The following is a 24,258-nucleotide window of genomic DNA, read 5'->3' on the forward strand; positions in this document are numbered from 1 at the left end:
ACCGCTGGGAGGGTCCAAATTTGTATTTAGCAGTTTTGGGTTTTTATGCTTTGGGTGTCAGAGCACATACCTGGGACAGGCCAAGGTGCACAGATGCTGTTTCAGAAATGTACATTATTTTGCCATCGGATGCCACGACGAAAACAAAACCATCCAGAGTCTGGAATAAAGAGAAATGCACAGGGTAAGAAGCAAGAAATCTGTTTAAAGCATTTACAGTGGGGGGAAAAAATGGATTTTGGAGGGTGATTTCTGACTCCAACAGCAGCAAACAGGAAAATTTAAGGAATGAAAATGAAAATGAAAATGAAAATGAAAATGAAAATGAAAATAAAATGAAAATAAAATAAAAATGAAAATAAAAATAAAAATAAAAATAAAATTGAAAATGAAAATAAAAATAAAAAGACATATACATATACATATATGCATATATACATAAATAAATATAAATATAAATATAAATATAAATATAAATATAAATATAAATATAAATATAAATATAAATATAAATATAAATATAAATATAAATATAAATATAATATAAATATAAATATAAATATAAATATAAATATAAATATAATAAAATTAACAATAACATATTAATGATAATAATGATAATAATGATAATGATAATGATAATAAGAATAAGAGTAAGAATAAGAATAAGAATAATGATAAGAATAAATTAATAATAATAATAATAATAATAATAATAATAATAATAATAATAATAATAATAATAATACCAAGACCTACAAGGTCTGGTGCCTGGATATTCCTCCAAAAGAACAATTTCTGGGCAAAAGTGGAAAATTTGGGGAGTAAAAAAATATACAGGGCAGGGGATTTCTGCTCCAGGGTGGGTGGATGGGAATGCTCAGAGCTTTGGGATAATGGCACTGATGACATGGAGGGATTTTAGCAGGTAAAATCCTGACTCCTTCAGGATTAAAAATTCAGGGTGAGAGAAAGCCAGGCGGAAAAATGAGCAGAAAATAAGGCCCTGGTGGAGGGAAGTTTATTTTCAAGCAAAGCAAGATTTGAAGGAATTTGAACAGGAGTTAAATGGTGTGAAACAGCTAAAACTGCCCCATAACAGAGGGAACAGAACTGATATTTTAAAATTAGCAGGTTAAATAAAGTATTTATGGTGGCTGTTTATTCCCAAAATGACTTTTTCTATGAGTGACAGGGGTTTGGGAGTGGTTTTTGTGGGTTTATATCTCTTTATCTGATTTTGTTCCCTTAATCTCAGGGTCATTGTGAAATCCACCTCATTCCCTGCAGCTGCAGCTTTGCTGCTGCAATTCCAGGGAATATTTTGCTGTTGATTCAGGATTTTTTTTTAGTGCTTAGCCCAAATCCTGAGCTCTGTGGTGCTCAGGGGGAGTCAGGCCCTACCTGAGCCATTTTTAAGGCATGGTTGGCAGACCCAGCTCGCTGCTGTGTGCAATTTATTTCACCACCAGCAGTGTTGAAATTTGGCTGTGTTTTCAAGAAGGTGTTTCTGGACAGAGAGCTCTCTGCTCTGCAATGTGAACTCCCAAAAAAAAAGCAGAAAAAGTCAAATTAATAAGCACAAATATCTCTCTTTGAGTCTCAAAGGGAATTCACCTTCCAAAAAAAAAAAAAAAAAAGAAAGAGAATTCAAGTCTGGCTGTGTATAAATGATCTCTCCCTTCAATTTAGAGATTTTCTGACATAAAAAACCCCAATCAAGCTGAGCAGCCTCATCCTCTGCCAGCATCCCAAAGGAACAAGCCCAAATCTTCCTCTCTATGTGTGATAAAGTTTTATCCTCTCAGCCTGCAAACCTCAAGCAGCACAAACCTGAGATCCAGTCCTACAAATTCTCCTTGACAGATTGGCTGGGAGGCAAATGTTGCCTGTGTGAGGAAAAACTGAAGTTGGGGTCAGTCAGATTTTATTTAGAGGAGAAAAAATAAATAATGTGGCCAAGCTCAGACAAAACTGGCCACGATTTGGATACAAAACCTCTCAGTTTGGTCCTTGATTTTTCAGTGCCCAATTTCAGGCATTTTTTCAAAAAATCTGCATTGTCCCCACCCAGCACAGAAAGCTTTGATCAACATGTGACCAACTATCAGTGAATATTCCCTCCTGTGAATATCACTGGAAAATATACTTGGAAGAGGAAAATAATTTTTACAGGACATAAGTAAAACAACAACCTGTTTAAATCCATTTAAAGTCACTGAACTGGAAGAGAAGCAAAGAAAATCCTGTCTACTTCATACACCTCTAGTGCCACCCCAATAAGAAAATACTCCAAATTATTCTCTGGCCTACTAATGACTCTACAGCAGAAAATTGAAACCAGATCACTCTTTGCTAATTATTTTTTTAAGCATAAATTAAATTTTGTAGAAATATTATAATGGGAAATAATTTATTGCAGTTTTAGCCACAATTTTGCTTTAAACCTTGTTGCCTTGCAATTGCTTTACCTTTGAACAATTAATAATTGTTTATTAATTTATCATTAATAAACTTGGCTCAGTGCTGCTGTTACTGCAGCACATGCCAAAATTCCATGTTCAGGGAAGCACGCTGAAGCTGAAAATTCACATGGAAAATTTCAGTCTAAGAACCTTAAAAAAAAAAAAAAAAAAGGTTTGCAGTAAATGTGGGTTTATTAAAACCTTCAGCATTCGTCATTCAGAAATAGCTGAACTGAAAAATGAGAGTTGCAGGTGGTCAGAATTTAATTGTTATAAATTCAATTAATGCCAGACAAAACAGGGAACAGCCAGGAGGAGGAGCAACAACAGTGATTTCTACAACTGGGTCTGTATTTTAATATATACATTAAATTATCCTACAGATTATTATACACAACTAGATCAGCATTTCCAGGTGGACTCGTGACCCTGCAACAGCTGAGAGGGCAGCAGCTACTTGAAATGAAATAAAATGAAATGAAATAAAATGAAATGAAATAAAATGAAATAAAATAAAATGAAATGAAATGAAATGAAATGAAATGAAATGAAATAAAATAAAATAAAATAAAATGAAATAAAATAAAATAAAATAAAATAAAATAAAATAAAATAAAATAAAATAAAATAAAATAAAATAAAATAAAATAAAATAAAATAAAATAAAATTCCAAGGCTGGAAACGGCTCCCCAGGAGATCACTCTGAGCTCTGCCATTGCCTGGATGTTGTCAGTGCCTCCCAAAAATCTCATTTTCCCCGCAGGGGAGCGGCCAATGCTCTGTGATCCCAAATAAAGAAGGGCGCTCGTCATTCCAAAGGTCGGAGCGGCGGCACCGCGGCCGGGGCAGAGATTTTCTCCTTTTCTGTCGGGGTTTTATCCCCGGCCGAGCGAAAGAGTGAAAACAGCCCCAGCTCTGTGAGCAGAATTCACCGCCCACAAGAAACCCGCCAGCTCAACCATTCCGGTTTAATGGCTCTTTAAAATCGGGGGAGAGAACCCGCGCTGAGTTTGGTTCATGTGATAGAATTATTATTATTATTACTATTATTATTACTACTATTATTACTATTATCATTATTATTATTATTATTAACAAATATATATTAATAAAATATGTATTATATAAATATATAAATAGAAATAGAATAGAGATAAAAATAAAACTTATAAATATTTATATATATTTATAAATAAATAAATAAATAAATAAATAAATAAATAAATAAATAAATAAATATATATATATATATATATATATATATATAGGGTTACACGCAATTTTGAAATTTTTTTTTTTTAATCCCTCCTGCTGGCACTCTCGCCCCGGTTGCAACTTCCTAAACTCAGAATTCAGTGGAATTCCAGAGCAGAGCAGCGGGATTGTGAACAGCGGGGTTTTCAGGCGCTAAAGTCCCGGGAGATCCAACCCAGGTGTTGTCCCCTTCCAGGTGTCACCACCGGGGAACACCGGTCCCCTCCCCCGGGGGCTCCCTGGGGACATCCCCGGCGCTTTTGGGGCGGCTGCTGGAAGATTTTAGGGCTGGGAGAGCACAGAGGGGATGAGCGCCTCTTGCTTCGGCCGATACCAAAGGCGAAAATTAATGAAATAATTGGAATATAAGCGGTTTTCTGCTCTGCCAGCAGATGAAGGCTTCAGCCAGGCTGCTGTGGTGGTGCGGGAGGAGGAGGAGGAGGAGGAGGAGGAGGAGGAGGAGGAGGAGGAGGAGGAGGAGGAGGAGGAGAAGGAAAAGGAGGAGGAAAAGGAGGAGGAAAAGGAGGAGGAGCGGCAGCCCCTCAAGCCCGGGTTTTCCATGCGCACTACCTGAAGCAAGTGGGATCCGAGCTCCATGGCCACGTTATCCAAAGGGCCGATCCTGCTCGGCTGCCCCCAGGCGTCGCCCAGACCTACAAAAAACCCCAAGGATTTGGTCAGAGCAGGAGCCCGAGCTGTCCCCCCTGCCCGTGCTCCCCTCTCCTCCCGCGGTGGCAAAGGCTGAGTCCCTTCTCCACACAGGCTTTGGGGGGGAATTCTTCTTTTGCTGGAGCGGAGCATCCCCGCGGACGCGCTTTCCCCGAATTCCCCGGAGGGAATTCCTCCAGGGACGGGGCCACAGCCGCTGCCATCGCCCGCCGGGCCAGTCCCGTCCTTGCACTGTCCCTGTCCCTGTCCCTGTGAGCGGCCACCCCCGAGGTGGCCAAGGAGGAGGAGGATGAGGAGGTTAAAGAAGGCCGGAGCTCGATTGGAGATAAACTGCCCCGATTTCAGCTGGGCACGGACAGGGCCGACAGAGCTTCGCATTCCGGCCTCATCGAGCCCTGACCCCACGGCCCGAGCCCGAACCCGAGCCCAAACCCGACTACACAGCCTGAGCCCAAACCCTAGCCCACAGACTGACCCCAAACCCGAGCCCAAACCCGATCCCACAGCCCGAGCCCACAGCCTGAGCCCCAACCCGAGCCCAACCAGAGCCCGAACCTGACCCCAAACCGAGCCCAAACCCGACTCCACAGCCTTACCCCAAACCCGAGCCCAAACCCGACTCCACAGCCTGACCCCAAACCCGAGCCCACAGCCTGACCCCACAGCCCGAGCCCAAACCCGACTCCACAGCCCGAGCCCAAACCCGAGCCCAAACCCGAGCCCACAGCCGAGCCCAGCCCGGGGCAGTGGAAGGTTCCTGCCGGAGCTGCCTTGGGGCGAGGAGGGACGGCGGGGCTGGGGCTGGTGCTCTGGTTGGGTTGGTTGATTTTCGCTTCCAGGGTAAAAAGGAGCCTTTCAGCAGCTCCCGGAGGAGCCTTTCAGCAGCTCCCGGAGGAGCCGAGGCCACCACGGTGCCACGCCGAGGGCTGGGCACTGCTGTGGCACTCGGTGGCAGAGGGGTCACTGCCACCGAGGGATGGAGGGGAAGGAAAGGATGTCACCGCATCAGTTTGGTGCCTCGTTTTTGGAGAGAAACAACAACCCTCGGCTTCGGGGAGGCCTCAAAACCCAAAAAGGGTTTTTTTGGCCGCTAGCCCTGGGTGATTCGGTGCTGCCAGCCTGGAATTCCGGCCCGTTTCGCGGATGCCCCGCTATGAAACCGAGCCCCGCGTTTCCCCCCGGTGCCCTCTGGCTGCCCAGGGTCTTCCAAAGAAATCTCCTTTCTCCCGGCTGTGCCTCCGGAACGGGAGGGAAAACTGGCCGAAATTCCTGCCCTGAGCTCCAGCTCCGTGATTCCGGATCCGTTTGTCTTTTGGCCACTTAGACCCGGTCTGGGAATGACGGGTGGATTTCTCTCCACTCTTGGGGCATCCCTTGGCATGGGCAGGATCTCCCACTGGAGGAACGCGGTGCTTCCCCCGAGTTTTGATTCCCTTCCCGGTGCTTGGCTCCGTGTCCCGCTCCCTACGGGAAAGCGCTGAGGATCTTCCCATTCCAGGCAGGGGACACCGGGGACCTCGCCCGGCCTTGACCCCTCCTTTTCGCCGTCCCAAGGCAGCAGCAGCACCCAAAAGGAGGCGTTTACATCCCCACCCCGTGTCCGTCCTCCCAAATCCCGGGAATGGCCCGCGTTTTCCCGTGGGAAAGGGACGCACACCTTCCCTGCTCTGAAAGAAGCGCTGGGAAATTTGTTCGGGAGAGCCAAACGAAAATTCGCGCTTTTCTCCGCCTTTTCCCAATTCTCCGTTTGGAAAAGGTTTCTAAACTTCCATAGACACGGCAGAAATGTCCTTTTTGCTGAAAGGCTTTTTTGTTTCTCGGGAGAAAAAGCTTGGGAATCGCGGAGTTATCCCGCGGTTTCTTTCCCGAGACGGCAATAAATGCAAACTCCAGAGTCTCTCCCTGTGCCGCGGGGTTTGCCTTTATTTTGATTTACTAATTACAAATTTCGAAATATGAGATGGCAAACCTACAAAGAGAGTCACACACAGCGGCGTAAAAACTGCCCGAGCTCTTCCATTCCCCAAGACGGAGCAGATTCATTCCTTGAGCTCTCACGAAACTCTTCAAGCACAACCAGGGTCTCTGCCCCACCCGTGCGAGACAATTCGCTCCGTCCTGTCCTTTCTCAGCATCCCAAAATCTGCACGAGTTTTGAGGTTCTTTCCTAGCCCGGAATAAAAAATGCCACTTGCTCAGATTTGTTCCCTTCGGAATTTTAAATCGAAGTCGCAATCGCGAACGCGCATCAAACGTAAACACGTTCGGTGGATCAGCCTGGCATTCGTCTGAGCTTATTTTAAAGCCGGCGATTTTATCATTTAATCCGCCAGCAGATCGCTTTAAAGGTGAAAACGAAACGAATAAAACCTTACATTCCAAAAAGGGACTAACGCCCATTAACTTCTCCTCCGAGAGATTTGCGAAGGCGCGTTCCTGTAAATGTATGGATGCCATAGGCTGGGCCTGGCTGCTCCTGTCCGGCCGGGAAATAACGCCCAAATTCGCTCCCTGGCCTGGAGCGAGGCCAAAATCCCTGCGGATCCACAGCGAGCCTTTCTGCATCGCTCCTGCGGGACGGGACTTGGCTGGGATGGGAGGCGATCCCTGTCTGGGGATGCTGCCGGGTGTCCCACGCGGGGTGGTTTGGAAGGGGACATTTCCAGATGTCCCCTCGCAGCAGGAATTACCCGGCCCCGAGAGAGAATTCCCAGCCAGCGGGCAGCGGCAGCATCCTCCCCGCAAACGCTGGGAACACCCGTGGGGGTGGCCCGGCCCCAGCGCGGCTCCTTTGCCGTGCCAGAGGCTCCGGGATCACCCAGATCCAGCGACCCGGGGAGATTCCGGCAGCGGGGAGCCCGGAGAGCCGGGGCTGGGCTCAGCGTCAGAGTCCGCACGGCCCAGGGCCCCTGCGGGACGGTGACTCGCCAGTCCCAGCCTCAACCTCCGCTTTTCAGGCACCCCGCCGCAGCAGACACGGGCGAGATGAGCCTTTCTCCTGCTTTTCCTGGTGTTCGGACCGGTGTCTGTCCCCCCCGGGCTCGGGGAGGGCAGGGCAGGGCAGGACCGGGATGCCTGGCAGGGCGAACCGCCGGCCCCAAGCGCGGCTGTGCCCGCCGGACCCCTCCGGGCACCGGGAGGCAGCTCCGGCTCCGACAGCTTCGGCCCGGAGTTTGAGGGGGTTTTAAACAAGCACCCCAAAATTCCTGCTGCTTTTGCCGTTGAAAAACTGGGGGATTTTCGTACAAACGCGTCCCCCTCCCTGTGGCAAACACGGACAAAATCCTCCTCCGTCCCTTTTGACATCTCTGGCTGTTTTTCAAAGTACCTCAGCACTCACTTTGTACCATTTGTACATTTCCCGGTTTCCAGGGAGCCAGCGGGGTGAGTGGAACTGTAATAAGATCTAGAAATATTTGGGAACAACTCCCACCTTTGCTCTCTGCGTACAGAAGTTCGTCCGCGCACACATTTGAAAGCCCGGTAGCTTTTCAGCTTGGGATTCTGCTAAAAGAATTACTCGGCCATGTATTACGTTCAGTATCGGGTTGCCCTGTAACTTGGACTATTTCCTTTGTGTCTGCTGGGCTGTTCCTCGGAGCGCAAGGTCCCGCAGCCTTCACAAGGAACAAGGACAAACCCTGAGGGTTCGCCGCCAATTTTGCTTTTTGGGCTTTCCCCAGCGCGGTTGTGCCTCCCTCGGCCGGGAGAGCCCCGGGGACATTCCCGAGGGGCGGCCCCGGAGCTCCACCGAGCTTTGTGCCCCTCGTTGAGCTCCGAGGCTCCGCTGTCACCCCGTGGGGAGAGGGCGAGGGCAGCGCTGACGCCGAGCCCCGTCTGCAGCGGGGGCCGGGGGATCTCAGCCCCGACGGCTCCGATGGGTCCGGAGCCAGCGGGGAACACCCGGGCCTGGCCAGGGGAACCCCTGAGAGGGGGGAAACCCCCCGGTCAGGGGCGGTCTGGGAAGGACCAAGGCCGGGCAGGGACGGGCTGGGCCGCCCGCTCCCCTCTGCGGGCTCAGCGCCGGGAAGGCGGCCGAGGGCTGGGCCGTGGGAAGGACAGGGGGAAAAATCAAGGCTTTAATTTTATAAAAATAAATTTAAAAAAAATTTAAAAGGGTGAACTCCCAGAAAAAAAAAATTGAAAAGAAAAAGAGTGGGGAAAAAATAGTCTAACAAATTGCCCCCCAGGACACCCGCACTAACCCGGCTCTCCCCGCCGAGCCCAACCCACCAGGTCGTGTTAAGAGGCCCCAAAGCGGGCGTCCAACAGACAGGGAGGTCACGGGCAGACCCACGGCAGTGACCCCCGCCCTTCCTTTCCCTTCCTCCCTCCCCTCCGGCCGGGAGAGACCGGAGCGACCCCGCCGCTCGTCCCCGCCCCGACCCCGCCGCCCGTCCCCGCACGGCGGGCCACCGGCTCCGCCGCCTGGAAAAGCCTAAAAAAAGCACTTTTGTTTTAGTAAGACCTTTAATGTCACTATTAGTGGTTAGTACAATAGGGGCTGGCTTTCCGAAAAGGGATTACCCACGCCTCGCGCTTTATTTATTTGTTTAATTCATTAACGAACCTTTTCGAGCGCGTGCGACCATCGGATGAAATGGCTGCGATTCGCCTTGATTTTCTTAAAATATACATTCGTGGCCAGGTTTAAATGGGGACTGAAGACTCTGAATATTCCTAGTAATTTCTATTGTCTGCCTCTCGGAATAAGGGAGGTCTGAGATCTACCGCTCGGTCACTTTATTCAGATTATTTTGTATTGCGCACGTTGTATTTTGGGTCACATATTAATTAGCTGGCTCCCATCCGGTTGAAACAACCATAAATGTCCAATTTCATAATCGGTTTTGGACACTGCGTCGGGGATGGGGGAGGGAGAGGGTGACGATTTCACCAGTCTGCCGTAACCGAGGGGCAGAGAATCGCAGTTTTTAAACGCGGTTCATTCTCGCCTCTCTTTCCTTCACGAGCTCCTTTTCAAAATAAAAATAATAATAATAATAAAAAAATACTGACAGCGGAGGCAGAAGACGACTCGTGGTGTATTTTTGTTCTACAGCAACAAAGCCGTGGCAACAACAACAACCACAACAACAACAAAAAATCCCCGAAAACACGAGAGAAGACGGTGTTAGAGAGCGGGAGGCTGGAGGCTGCTGTGTCCTGACTTTAACTCCTGAATCTCAAGGTCGCCGCGGTACCGCAGGGCACAATCTGGGATTTCGGAGCCCGAACTTGTCCCTTGCAGGGCTTGCGCTGCTGGGGCGAAAGGAGCCGGGGTAAAAATCCCCTTTGGCTCTCGCTCCTTGGGGTCTGAGCGGGTTCGGTCCGTCTTCAGGAAAAGCCCGGCCGGGCTAAACAGGAAACTTGTCCCAAGCCCTGTAGGGCTCAGCCACCTCGCTGAGGGGCTCAAACTTGTCCCAAACTACGTGTGGAAATCAGGGGGTGAGCCCTCCGCCGAGGGGTTTAAAAACACAACTCTGTCTCTCTCTTTCTCTCTCTCTCTCCCTCCAGTCTAGACGGAGCTGGAAGCCAGGTCTGCCGCTGAACAGCGTTTGTGGCCGTGCTGGCCGCAGTTAGTCCGGGCCTAGCACGCGTCTGGTGGCGTCTCAGACCCGTCCCCCCCACCCTGTCACCCCTTTGAGCCTCAGAGGGTGACGGCTGGGGCAGCCCGGGTGCTGCTAGGCGCCCACCTTCATTTCACGGCCCGGGACCCTTCGGGTCCAGCCCTCGCCGTGGGGCTCTTCCCCCGGGTCTGGCTGGCCCAGGATTTAAGCTGGGACACCTTTCCCGGACTCTTTCCCCTTCCAGTAAAGCCAACTGGAAACCAGTAGCCGAGTGTGAGGAGGGGGGAGGGAGGACGGACAGAAGGACGGACGGATGGGGACTCCCCCTTCCCCTCCTTCCACAGGCAAATCCCGAGGGAGAGGGAAGTTCGGGTGATGCGGGACTGTGTGGAAGAAACCCCCCCTAAAAAAAATCCCTCTGCAGCCGCTTCTGCCCCTCTCCCCCCTTTCCTCTGCACCCTCCCAGGCACTAAACGCAGGGCTCGGGGACCGGAGGAGGTAATTCCCCCGGCCTGTCATCCCTGGATGCAAAGCTTTGGTTTTAAATGTATTTCCAGCCGTACTTAAGACGATGAAAGATCAGGAATTCGCTGTATGCATTTAAACGTTGCCCTTAATAAGCAGAGTGTGCGGAAGCGCACGCCCGGCCTGTTTAGGGAAGACAGACACATAAAACACACCCGAGCTGTGGGTATAAACCTGCTCTCGGGGTCGTCTCGTTGCTCTTGAGGATCTGCAGGGCTGGAAAAGCCCGGGACGTATCCAGCAGCATCTCGAAACGTGCCGCTTTTCCTCCCTCCTAAATCAAAGGCGTTCGGGGGCATGTTGGCCAGGCACGGCCGGCGAGTGACCCCCCTCCCCACCACCACCGCCCCCCTCGAAATTACGACGCTCTATTTCTCATGGGGAAATTTCCCGGTGGGGAATAATGGCTGGAAAATACGGCGGAGCAGCGCCTCGCTCCCCTCGCTCTGCTGGCTCCACTAAAGGAGCCCTGGCTTCCCATAATAGCACGGCTGCTCCGTGCTCCCGAAATTTCTGAATTAAATGGCCACGACGGTAAGCTTTGCTCGGGTTGGGAGGGGGGTTTTTTCCCCACCCTCCCTCTATTTTATTTTTGGTTGTGTTTTTCTTTTTAGCCTTTTAATAAAGCTCCTTAGAAACAGCGCCGGAGAGCAGACCTTCCCCTGCGGAATTTGCTAATTCCTTCACCCTGCTCCCAGTCCGGAGAGGCACAAACAAATGACAAAGCGGGGCTGCTGGGCTTTATTTAGCCACCCGCAGGCACTGCCCAGCGCTTCATTCCGCCGCTCGCAGCAGCCCCGCGGCCGCACCGACAGCACGGGCGGCTCCCCACGGCCCCCGGCCCGCAGCCTCCCCTCGCCCCGGGCGGCCCCAAGGGCGCTCGGGGGAAGGCAGGAGCCTCCCGAGGGGATGATTTCCCCCAAACCCTGCTGGATTGGTGCCGGGCCTCGCTGCTGGGTGGCCCCGAGAAGAGCCACGGGAGCCGCAGCCCCGGCCGGGGAGCAGCGGGTCCGGGCCGGGCTGGGCTCGGGTTCTCCTTCCCCGCTCTCCCCGGCCCCGGGAGAAGCCGCAGGGCCTCGCTGCGAAGCGGCCGCGCCTTCATTCCCAGCCTGCTTCCCTGGCTCCAGAGAACTCCAACCAAAACAAAATAATAATAACAACCACACAGGTTTTTTTTTTCCCCCCGAGGCCGTGCCCGGACGGGAAGCGCCGTACCCAGGGGCCATCCCCGGGAGCCGGGCGGGCTCCTCCGGGGCTGCACACACGAACCGAGCCCGCTCTCATCGGGACGGGACCCCCGAGCCAACGGAGCTGAAGCGGCAGCCGAGGAGGAGGAGGAGAAAGGAGGGATGAAGCGGCCGGCTCTGCCTCCCACCGCCGCCGGGCTTGGGGCAGACAGGCTCATTCCCAGCTCGCTTTTCCCTCAATCCCCCCTGGCTCGCTCACCCCGTTCTGAGACCCCTGCGGCCATCCCCTCTCTCCTGCCAGGGCGCTGATGGGGTCGTGCCCACCCCAGCACCCCCTGCCCCTCTCTCCCCGTCCCTCCCGTGCGGGCTCCCGGAGCCCCGGGGCTGCTTTTACCTTCGGGGAAGACGGCTCGCATTTTCAGGTAGCTGGTGGTGAGGCGGATGATGGACGCCTTGTCCAGCTGCGAGGTGATGGCCGAGGGCAGGGGCAGGAGTTTGGCCAGTTCGTAGAATTCTCCATTTTCTTTTTCCCGTCTAGTCTTTGCCGCGTTCTTGGATTTTTCCTTCATCGCGACTGCTGCAAGGCGGAGATGTCACTGGCATATTAGACCCGGTTCTTCCGAATGGCAGGGGGCATGGATTTCGACTGCTGAGTTAGTATTTTCGTTTTAGGAAGGCAATTTACCCAAATCGAATAATTAATAATAATAATAATAAACGAAAGGGCGGGAAAAAAAAAAGACAAAAAGGGGAGGGAAAAATAAAGCTAAACCAACACGAACAGAAATGGTGCGAGGAGGGGGGAGGCGATCTTTGAGCTACAAGCAGGACAGGAAAGCCGCTCGGAGAAGGCAGTTCTGCTCTGACCCTGCAGCAGCGAGGGCTACGAAAGCCAGGCTGAAAGACCCACGACAACCCCCGTCCTCTGCGTGCAGCTGGGAATCGGATCTTGATCTTCTCCTTAATGGGGAGCAAACCGCCGGGTCCCCTTCACCGAACGACTTCTTCTACTCAATCCTGTCCCATCCAAAAATAATAATTAAAAAAAAAAAAAAAAAAAAAAAAAAGGAAAATAGAGCGTCCGTGCAAGAAATCATTGGGCTAAGCAGGCTGAACCATTTTTGGACATTTTGTCTCTCAAGAGAAGAAGAAAAAAAAGAAAAAGGAAACCGAACGACGGCGCTGCTCGTAGAACGAAGTGCAAAGTGAGCTGGTCCCGGAGATGCCGAGGACACGACGAGCTCCCCGCTGAACCAAAGTCAAAGCCGGCGACTGCGGCGGCAGCTGATGGCTGGAGTGCTCCGGGATCAGCGGCTCTCCTTCCCCTCCGCCTCTCCCCTCCGGGCTGGCTCCCGCGGCCGAAGGGCGCTGCTGCTCCGCCCGTGCCCGAGGGGCTCCGGCAGCGCCGGGGCTGCGGGGCCGCCGAGCCCCGCGGGGGCTGCGGGGGCTGCGGGGCTGCTCCTGCCGCTGCGGCCGCTGCGCCCGGCTCCAAATGTGCTTCTCATGCGGAGTCAAATTAAAGGATCCGTTTTCCTCGGGACCAGTGCCACTTCAGCGTTGTCTCTTTCCAAACAAGTCCGAGCGCTGGCAGAGGCGCGGCATTGATTTCATTGATTTTGTTGCTTTTATTTATTGGTTTGGTTGGGGTTTTTTGTTGGGGTATTTTTTCCCCCTTTTAAAGAAAAAGAATTTCAAAGATAGGAATCTTTCCTCTCTCTTTTTTTTTTGTTTTGTTTGTTTCTTGTTTATTTGTCACGTATTTCAGGAGCGAAGCGGTAGCTCTTTGGCAGAGACAAGCCTTTCAAAGGCAAGGGGAGGATTTGCTACATTCACCTCCCGCAATTCGGCAAGGATCGAAGGTAAAATTCCCCTCCTCTCGGAAATCACAGCCGCCACGCTCCTCGTCTGAAAGCACCGATATGTCCGCTCTTTTTTTTTTTTTTTTTCCTTTTCTTTCCTCGCCTTTTTTATTTATTTATTTTTTTCCCAGGGGCAGAAGGAGCTCTGAAGTGGACCTCTCGGTTAATTCTTTAGCAAAGGCTGCAGAAAGCCAGGAGAGCCTCAAGAGGGGAGGGGATAATGTATCCGTGACGTGTCCTCCCGCGCAGCGCCCTCCGAGGGACCCAAATCCAGCGGAGCCAGCGCAGAGCCGCAATTAGCACTTGCGGGGGGACGGGAGGCCGGCCCGGGGGGAGCCGGGGGCGGGGGCCGCCGCCTGGGGCAACCCCAGCCCGCTCCCGGCCGAGCCCCTTGGCCCTCGCTGCCCTTCTCGGTGACCCCGAGGGGGCCTTGTCGCCCCAGCCGGGGCTCAGCTGCCTGCGGGAGGGGACACGGGGGGTGTGGGGCCGTGACACGCGTGGGGCCCTTCCCCAACCCCGGGAAATCACCCGAGAGCTTCCCGCGTTCTTGTGGGTCTGGGTAAAGCGTACCTGGACACACGCACAGGTACGCGTGGCTGGGATAGACGCGGCGCTCATTTATAGCGCGTGTGTAATACCCGTTTTACACATTTATACACAAATCTATTCACACGTTCCCCTCGCACACGCCGAGGAGGGGGCCGAGCTCCGGCGGAGCCGCCCCGCCGGCAGCCGCCGCTCATCAGCCCCCGCCGGGCTCCGCTGACCGGGGTTTAACCCCGGAGCTGCCGGAGCAGCGCTCGGGACAAGACGAAGCGAATGAAGAAGATGCCGAGACCCCCGGGCCCCCTCCCTCGGAGAGCTCGGGGCCACCTCTGCCGAGCTTGTCACTAAACCCCTGCCTGCGTCCCTCGTCATGTCCCGAGTGAGGGAATTAAGCCCAGCCCGGGCAGGATTGAGCCGTGCCCGGCCGGGTTTAACCCGACGGGAGCCCTTGAGCAGCATTTGGGGACACCAACACCCGCACGGGGACACAGCCCCAGTCCCCTGAGCCACCCCGGGCACGCGTGGGGGTTAAAGCAGCGAGGAGAGGAGAGGAAGGAGGGACAAGGAGGGACAAGGAGGGACAAGGAGGGACAAGGAGGGACAAGGAGGGACGCGGCTCCGGATCCCGAGGGGGATGGGAGACACAATGCCCGGGTCCTTCAGGTTAATCCCCGCGGGAGGCCTGGCCGGCGGGCGAGCGCGTTTACTGGAGCTCGCCCGGGCCTCGGAATTATCCCACGAGAGCAGCGAGAGCCCGGCCCGGCCACACCGAGGGAGAGACCGAGCCCTTCAACCTGCCCGGGCCACCGGGATGGCGAGCGGGGACCCTGCGGCACCTCCGGCCGGAGATGTGGGGCGAGCAGCAGGCGAGCGGAGCCCTGAAGGGTTCCAGGACTGCCCCAAATGGCCCCAAATGGCTCCAAATCCATCTCCTCCTGGGCAGGTACCGGCACCGCGCCCGGACCTTGGCTGACGCGCCCGGGGACAGCGGCTTCTGCAGGGAATGGGTGGGAATTAGGTTGGATTTAGGCTCGCAGGTCAAGGAAAGCTGAGCGAAAGCCGAAATGTGCCATGTGCCCCGTTTATCCCTCCCGCGCTGCCCTTTTTACCCGCAAGATAGGGGAAAACAGCAGCCCCGTGCCCCCCTTTATGGGGACACCTCTCCTGGGCACAGTGGAGATGCCAGATTTAACCCACCGCTGAATTTTTATTTTCATTTTAACTGAAACGTGTTCCGGCTGGGACTTTTTGCAGAGCAAAACAAACGAAAATTAATTTAGGGGGAAAAAAATAAAACCCAACAACAACAAAAACACCAAAACCGAAAAACCAAAACCAGCCGTCGAAAAGAAACTTCAGCTTTTCGGGGAAATTCTCAAAATTCAATGCAACCTCCGCCCGCCGCCGAAACTGGACGTATGAGCAGAGGTAAAAAAAATAAAAAATATATATATATATCTCGGGGAAAATAATTTATTTATATATGGATATATTTGGTTTTTTGCGGAATATTAGCTGTTTATCAAGGCAGGTCCTAACGGGTCCGATTCAATGAGCTCCGTGATCGCTAATCCTGAAAAGGAATTTTTGTGGGACATTTCCGTGTCCTGTGAACAAAATATAGAGACAAACGTCGGTGTGGCAAAGGAAAGAGTGAGGGGAGCGTGTTGTACTTCCAAAAAATTGCGGTACTTTGGAGAAAGGGCAGATTTGCGATGTTTTCAACAGAATCCCGACAGAAGAAGAGAAAATCACGGTGCTGCAAGGGTGGCCCAAATCTATCGAGGTGGATTCGCTGCTTGCAGCTCGGTGAGCCCGAGGTGGCTGCAGGGACTTCCCTGCCACCCTCTTCCTAAAAACTCCTCGTCGGGAGGAAAATAAATCAGGAGAATAAATAAAACAATTTATTACTGAAATATTCCGATCATGTTTTCCAGGATACCTTGTTGTGGAATCCTACTCCGGGAGCGCACAAGCCCCACTCTTATTCAACAACAATTTCCCTTTGCTTGGAGGGGAAAACCCTCCACAAGGGAGAGAATTTCTTTCCCAGGTGAGCTGTGTGACAAAGGAACATTTCCAACGTTTTCCTTTTTTTTAATTTTTTTTTTTTCCTTGTCAGGTTTTCAACTGGAGATGGAACATAGAGAGGAAAACGAGAGGTGAGAACTACCCCATGCACCCCAAACCAAACTCTTTTCCCCCATCCACCCCAAACCAAACTCTTTTGGCAGCTCCCTTGAGCGGGTGGCTGCCCCGTGTCTGGGTGGCCACGGGGACAAGCCCGAGCCTCCAAGAGAGGGGGTCCAACACCTTTTTTTTGGGGCAATTCCGCATCTTTCAGGCGTGGGGGCGGCACCCCCGGCACCGCTCCCTTCCCATCCCTGCCCCTCCCGGGATCCCAAGGAATTCCCAGGGCAGCTCCAGCCGAGGTTTCCAGGGAAAGGCAGCAAGACGGAGGTTGCCATCCCTTGAAATTGTCCCTGAAAGTGCCACTCTTGCCCCAAAAAACTTGACAGCACCGCGATTTTGGTGTTGGTGGAGTTTTCCTTTTTTTTTTTTTTTTTTTTCCTTTTCCCCCTCGGTGGAGGCTGGGGAGGAAATTGGGGCTGCGGAGCTGAGCACAGAGCGGGGCTTAACTTTAGTCTGATGTGCTTAGCTGAAGTATTAACTGTGAGAAATCCCACCAAGTTCCACAGGAAAGAAAATACCGTCAGATATTTGAACATTTCCAGTCTGCACCATCAGCACCGCTCCCAGCCCGAGGAGCAGCAGCGCTGATCGTCCCCGGAGGAATCCCCCGGATTTTTTTCCCTGTAACTACCGCTCCCAAGTGTGGCTGTACACACACAGCCGCTCACACACGCAAATCCTATAAATGCTAATAAAACAGATTCCTCAGGATTTGTTTAACTTGCCCCGGCACCGCCGTCCCATATTGATATTCAGCGGGGTTACTGGTGTGCCTGAGGATTACCGGTGAAGTGGAAGATTTTGGGATCAACCTTCTAGGGTGCCATGTCCCTCCAGACAAGGTGGGAGCCATAAACACTGGCAATAGGATGGACTCGAAGGGAATACTTGAAAGGGAAAAAAGGAAGTGGAATCTCGGGGCTGGAATGATGAAACTATGCAGAATGGAGGCCTCCGGTTGCAGGGGATCGTTTTCAGCTCCTTTCTGGAAGCTGTATTGCTGCTATTGTCCAACCTTTGCCGGCCACATGGGACACGTTTGGCAATAGGACAGAAAATTATTTCTACTGGGCATGAACTGGAAATATCCAGCTGGGGCATGGATCCCATTTCTAATCAGGGTGGAGGGAAGGAAATCTCAAGGCTCTTTCTTGCTGCTCAGACAGCATTTGGGGGGGGTTTGTGAAGAGCTCCTACCCGGAAAAAATAAGGCTGTTTAAAAATGAAATAAGGGTTGTGGGTCTTTTTTTCATCCTTCAAACTTGTAAAAGTGGGGTTTTATTTGCTGTCCTTGCTGCAGAGGGGGGTGCAGGCTGTGTGTGCTGTGCAGTGACAACACCGGCGTGCAGCTCTGCGGGAGCTGTCAGACTTGATGGACTGATCCAAATGGATGATATTTGCAAAAAATATGCCCAAGTTGAAAACTCTCAGTGCTCATGTTCGGGTCAGGTTTTCAATTTCAGTTTTCTAAGGAGAATAAAGTTGTTTTGTTAAGGTCAACTCAATTTTTTTTTTTTCCCTCCACAACCGGAGCTGGAATTTGATGAATTTTCCAAAAGTATTTTCATAGGGCTCTGATAATTGGTATTAATTATGACACCCAAAGTTTCGTGACCAAACATTTGCTGCTGCTAATACAAGCTGCAAACCACATTTCTTTAAAGCATGGGAGATAGTTTAAAAGGCAAAAGCTGGGAATAGGAGAGGGAGTGTATCAATCAGGGAGAGGAAGCTTCTTGGCTGGAGAAACTGGAAAAAACCTAGTGGGAAAAGCACACACTGGATCATTTTTACTCTATCTGTCTGAAATCCTTTGAACATTCTAAAAAGTCAATGTGAGTATTTTTATTTACTTTTTCGAAGTTCTGCTCAGAGATTTGTTTTCTCAGTGGTCCTTGGCTTATATGAGCAGTGTGACTAATCTAGTGGAGATGAATAATGGATCTGTGAGGAATAGAGGAATTCTGATTCAAAAACATTTCCCTTTTTTTTTTTTGGTGGTATTTTATGCTGCTTGGCATTCAGTACATTATATAATGACTGTCAGGAGGACTTTGGTAAAACTTGATGGTAAAGTTTATAAATACTTTAGTCATGATTTAGAAATGATGGATGGAAAATGTTATTTATGCATAATGCTATTTATGCCTAATTATGTGATGTTTTACTCTGTTCTGAGCACAGTCATGAGCAAATGAATGTGCTGTCATTAACAACTGCACCTTTGATTTCTAAAGAGGTTTTTTACCATGGACAGACAGAGAAATTTAAGTAAAGAAAGAGCTTTTCACAAGGGACTGGAGCAGAGGGGCAGGGAGGGGATGGAGAGGGAAAGCAGAAAATTCTGGCCAAGGTCGTTTTTGGGAACTCAAGACCTCAGCCCTGCAAATGGACCTGGATCAGACAAATCTCCAAGGCAGGAGCTGGAAACAGTGTGGAATTCCCAGAGAGCAGTGTCAACAGGGCAGGAGAAACACTGGGAATAGAGGGAAGGGAAAGGGAAAGGGGAAAGGGAAAGGGGAAAGGAAAAAAAGGGGAAAGGGGAAAGGAAAGGGGAAAGGAAAGGAAAAGTTTCCTTCTTGGTGCCATCAGGCTGATTGGGAAGTTCTGGTATGGGAAAAGTGAAAATTCACCCCTAGAGGAACTTGCTGCTTTTCCTCCTCGTTGTTTCCAGCTTTTCTTGCCTTCTTTCTTTAATCAGGGTTCATATCATCAAGGTTTCCACGTTCTATTATGGGAGTTTGGGATGGGTTCAGCCTTACCTCAACAAAGATGACCCAAGTTCAGTCTCTGTCACCCTTGGAGAGGCACCCAGAGGATGCTGCCCCCAAAAATGATCTGTTTGGCCTCTGGGTGCTGATCCTGAAATTTGAACCTCAAACCCCAAGGAATTAGTGAGGAAAACACAGTCCAAGTGCTGAAAGCTTCTCTCTCTCCACTTCCAACTTGTTTTACCCACAAAACCAGTCGGAAAATGAATATCCAGGCTCAGCTCCCTCCTTTGTCCCAGGAGGTTCAACCACGGCCTCTCGTGGTGGCTGGGCCCTGCCTGGGTGCTGGACAGCCACCAAAGCCACTCTGCCACCCCCTCCTCGGCTGGACACGGGAGAGGAAATGTCATGGAAGGCTCCTGGGTTGAGGTAAGGACAGGGAGAACGCGCAGGAATTGCTGTCACAGGCAAAGCAGGCTTGACTTGGGAAAAAATTCATGTATTTCCAGTCCAGCCAGGGTAGGATAATGAGAAATAAAAAGATAGTCTTGAAAAACACCTTTCCCCCACCCCTCTCTCCTTCCTGGTCTCAAAATGCTCTTCATTTCCTCCAGTGGCTCAGGGGGAGCTCCTGATGGAGCTTTTTCCACGGGGTCAGTCCCTCAGGAACTGCTCCAGGTGGATCCCTTTGCCCATAGGGTCATTCCTTCAGGAACTGATCCCATTTCCATGGGGTCAGTCCTGCAGGACTTTCTCCCTTTTCCATGGGGTCAGTCCTGCAGGAATTGCTCCTTTTTCCCATGGGGTCATTCCTGTAGGAACTGATCCCTTTCCCATGGGGTCATTCCTTCAGGAATTTCTCCCTTTCCCATAGGGTCAGTCCTGTAGGAACTGCTCCCTTTTCCATAGGGTTATTCCTTCTGGAACTGCTCCAACTTCCATGGGATCAGTCCTGCAGGAATTGCTCCAGGTGGATCCTTTTTCCATGGGGTCATTCCTTTAGGAATTGATCCCTTTCCCATGGGGTCAGTGCTTCAGGGACTGCTCCCTTTATCCATGGGATCATTCCTTCAGGAATTTCTCCTTTTCCCATGGGGTCAGTCCTGCAGGAATTGCTCCCTTTCCCATTGAGTCTGTCCTGTAGGAACTGATCCCTTTTCCATGGGGTCAGTCCTGCAGGAATTTCTCCCTTTTCCCATGGGGTCATTCCTGTAGGAACTCCTCCAATGTGGGTCCTTTCCACGGGGTCAGTCCCTCAGGAACTGCTCCAGGTGGATCCCTTTTCCCATAGGGTCATTCCTTCAGGAACTTCTCCCTTTCCCATGGGGTCATTCCTGCAGGAATTTCTCCCTTTCCCATAGGGTCATTCCTTCGGGAATTTCTCCCTTTCCCATGGGGTCATTCCTTCAGGAACTTCTCCCTTTCCCATAAGGTCATTCCTGCAGGAATTTCTCCCTTTCCCATGGGGTCATTCCTTCAGGAATTTCTCCCTTTCCCATGGGGTCATTCCTGCAGGAGCTGCTCCAGCCTGGGGCTCCTGTGGGGTCACAGGTCCTACCAGCAAACCTGCTCCAGTGTGGGCTCCTCTCTCCACATTTTTTGTGGAAAAGATGGAGACTAATGTCTGAAATCCCTCAAAGACAATGGAACTTTCCCCTCAGTTCATCAATTCCAGGTCACTCACAGGAAAATGAGGGAAAACGGTGTTCTGAACCAGACTTGGAGCTTGAACTCTTCTTTCTTTTTGCTTTTTCTCTTAAAATCCCAAACCTAAAACAGGAAAAAAAAAAATCCCAAAACCCAACAAAAATGAAAATTCCATCTGGGGAATGTCAGGGTGAGGAATATTTTATGTCTGAGGTAGGAAAAAGGCTCTAAGAACCAGCTCAGTACCTTTAAAATCTCCCTGTGACTTCCTCCTGCTAAGTTATTTTACACATTCTCCTTGGAAAAGCCCAATTCCAGAGCAATTTATAACTTTGGAAATGATGCTGTGATGTGGATTGTTTGCAAGGAAGTAGAAAAGCTAGGTTTATGTCTTCAAAGTAATTTTTTTGATATTTTCTTATCTATAAAAAAACCCTAAACCCCAAAAAAACCCCAAAAATCCAAAATAAACAAGCAAAAAACCAAATAGGAGAAAATTTCATGTTGCTATACACAAAAATAGGGAATTGTCTCTCTGTTTTCTTGTGCTACTTATTAGGAATTTCCAAAAATTCCTGGGATCATCTGTTCTCATGCTGAGCTCTCCATAAAATCAACCTCAGCTGAACAAGATCCTTGGCTTTAAGTCTCCCAATACATTCATTTTCTGAGGGGAGAAATCAGTAGATTCCCCACACCAACACAAACTTGTTGTCTCCAAACCCTCCTTTTGTCACTTGAGTGGCTCCAGAAATTATTTTATTTCTCCTCCTGCCAAAAAACCAAATTCTGAATGTGCTTTTCTCCTCTTTCCTCCCTTTTGAACCCAGAGCCTTCTCTGTATTTATTTTTTTCCCCCCATCTTTCCCTGCTGTGGGGTTTTTCCAGCACTGGAGAGGTGTCATTAGCATATCTTGGGAAATCTTCCTGCAGTGGGGATTGGCAGAGAAATGTTTACCCTGAATAGATTGGGAGTCTTGGGCAGTGCAAATACAGTGGGATTGATTCCACTGATGCCTCTGACCCTCAAAAAAGGCAGCATGGACTGGAGAGTTCTAACAAAACACCAGAGAGGGTCTCAGAATTAGCTAAATTGGTATAATTAATATGAAGGAATATTCTCCCAGCTGCTTTGCCCACCATCACTGGGGAGATTTGGGCTCTAAACCCATAAATGTGGGATTTCAGGCCACTGGAGCAGGCTTGAAACTGAGATTTACAAAAGCAGAGCGAGGGGAAATAGGAGCATGAAAAACACAGGGAATACAATTCATCATGAATTCCTGGGAGAATCAGCTGCAGAGCTGAACTGAATTTAGGAGCAGATAAAGCTGACAGATAAATCTCAGGCAAATCTGAGATGAGAGCCCGGCGTGGCTGGAGGAATAAAATAGATGTGGTGATGAGAGGTGCTGGGGGAGGAGGGCAGCTCTGCACAAATTCAACCCCACTTTCAATAGGAACTGGGATCTTTGGGGATTACCCAGCCAGGAAAACAACTCCCCTGAGGTTTGCATGGACACCAATAAAAACTCACAGGTCTGATGCTGCAAACAGGGGTTCTGTGAAGAGGCCAAGCTCCTCATGAATCACCCCCGTGGTCTTCAGTGTTTTCACTCTTTTCCAAGTGATGTCATGTTTGAAACTCGATATTCTCCTCCATAATCCCAGCCAGGACGGGGAAACTGTGGATTCAGGAGCAATCCTAGAATGCTTTGGGTTGGAGTCTGCTGGATTGAGCCTTTTTCTGACCCAGAGATGGGCAGCTGAGAGGTGTTTTAAAAACTTTTATTCCATTTTCAGTCTCCTGAGAAGGGTGAGACAGTACAGATGTTATAATTCACAATCAGGAGCTAATTATTTCCTAATTACAATGCACTGTGTCTCTTGGCCTGTCAGCTCTAGCCACACCATGCTGTAAATGCCTCAAAGCCAATCACCTAAAATCACCCCTGGTGGGTCCCACTGCAATGCATCTTTCACAGTTCTGTTTCTCCAAACCATCCAGTCTGGTTTGCAAGGCCATCCTTGGAAACTTGTTTCTAGCTCCATTTCTCTCTCAGCAATGTCTGTCCTATTCCAAGGCATTTCTAAGGCAGCATTTCTTGTCCCAAGGTTTGCACACAGGTGCACACTGGGTGGGCCTGCTGTCAGGCTCTCAGAATTCCCTACAAATCCATTTCCCACAGGAGTGGACCTTAAAGATATCCAGTTCCACCTTCCACCTGCCCAGGCTGCTCAGAGCTCCATCAATTTTGATTCCTTAATGGGGAATGTTGGAGCCCTGGCTGCTGAGAATTCCAGACTTTCTGTGCTGCCAGGCACAGAGAACACTGCAGTGACCTGAGGGTCTGGAGAAGCTTCCAGAATGGAATGACAGAGCTGGGATTGTGGGTGTGGGGTTTGGATAGAAGTGTGTGATATCCCAGGGTGGGAAACTCAGAGTTGAAGGGTTTAGAATGCAGTCAGAGATAGAAAGCAAGGTGGAGGTTTTGGGGTGGAGGCTGCTCCTGCTTCTTCTTCTCCTTCTTCTTCTCCTTCTACTCCTTCTACTCTTTCTACTCCTTCTTCTTCTACTCCTTCTTCTCCTTCTCCTCCTCCTTCTCCACCTTCTCCTTCTCCTCCTCCTCCTTCTCCATGGGTTTGGGTGGTTTTGTGCCATTGGATAAAAAAGTCCCCATTGTGGCATGGGTGGTTGGGTGTTGGGTTAAAAGGGAAAATAATTGAGGTGTCATTTCTTAACTGGGCAGTTTATCCTTCAAAGGCCTTGGAGAGAGAGATGGTCAGCCCTTTTTGTACCTTGTTAGTAGAATGCTGTAGGACTCACCACTTGTAATATAGATCAGAATTAATAAACATTTGAGTCTGAACATGAAATGCTTTCTTGAGTGCTTCAATCCCAACCTTGACAGAGGCAGAGATAGAAAAAGAAGCTGAAAGCCTGCAGGTAAGTGGTTAAATAATTTCTCAGCTTCAGCCCCTGGGACACACAGGTTGTCTCCAGAGCCACAACTGAGTGAAAATTGAGTGTCACACAAGAGTGAAATTGTGGATTCAGGAGCAATCCTAGAATGCTTTGGGTTGGAGTGGACCTTAAAGGTCATCTAGATCCACCTTTCCCCAGCCCAGGTTGCTCAGAGCTCCATCAGTTTTGATTCCCTGCCGTAAAAGTAGTTTAATGATTTCCCAGGTTCAGCCCCTGGGACACACAGGTTGTCTCCAGAGCCACAACTGAGGGAAATCATCTGACCTGATGCTGAAATAAATAAAAAAGAGAATTTCAACCCTTTCCTCCCATGGAGAGGGAGTAGTTCCTGAATTTCAACCTCAGTTTACTGCTGAACCAGTAAATGAATGAAGGGAATATCCAGGCTCCTGGTGTGTGCACATCCATTTCCTCAGCGTAGGACCTTTGATATCTTCATTTTAACAGCAAGCCAAGCAAAAGAAGGACTCTCAACTCTTCACTCTAAATTTCCTGGGTTTTGACAGACTAAATCAAATCCTTAAGGCCATTTTATCACAGTTTTTTTCTCTCTGTGCAAGGGTGTGATTTATGCTCCCTTTTTATTGCACGAGCCTTTGTCTCGGCGCTGTTTGATTCACTCCACTAATGGCCCTCAGCTGATTT

At 50.2% G+C, this 24,258-nt stretch overlaps 1 protein-coding gene across 1 annotated transcript in view; it reads right to left on the reverse strand.

The window, feature by feature from the left end:
* SIM2 (SIM bHLH transcription factor 2) overlaps positions 1–12,682 on the reverse strand; it is a 69,499-nt gene extending 56,817 nt beyond the window's left edge. The window contains exons 1-3 of the mRNA XM_059840146.1: positions 12,066–12,682; positions 4,291–4,373; positions 71–160 (exon numbers count right to left, since the gene is read on the reverse strand). Of these exons, the coding sequence (XP_059696129.1) occupies positions 71–160; positions 4,291–4,373; positions 12,066–12,240 (348 nt within the window). The 5' untranslated portion in view covers positions 12,241–12,682. The remainder of the gene's footprint in view (positions 1–70; positions 161–4,290; positions 4,374–12,065) is intronic.
* Positions 12,683–24,258: the final 11,576 nt, after the last annotated feature.

Source organism: Haemorhous mexicanus, chromosome 2, assembly GCF_027477595.1.
Source record: "Haemorhous mexicanus isolate bHaeMex1 chromosome 2, bHaeMex1.pri, whole genome shotgun sequence".
Taxonomy (NCBI): domain Eukaryota; kingdom Metazoa; phylum Chordata; class Aves; order Passeriformes; family Fringillidae; genus Haemorhous; species Haemorhous mexicanus.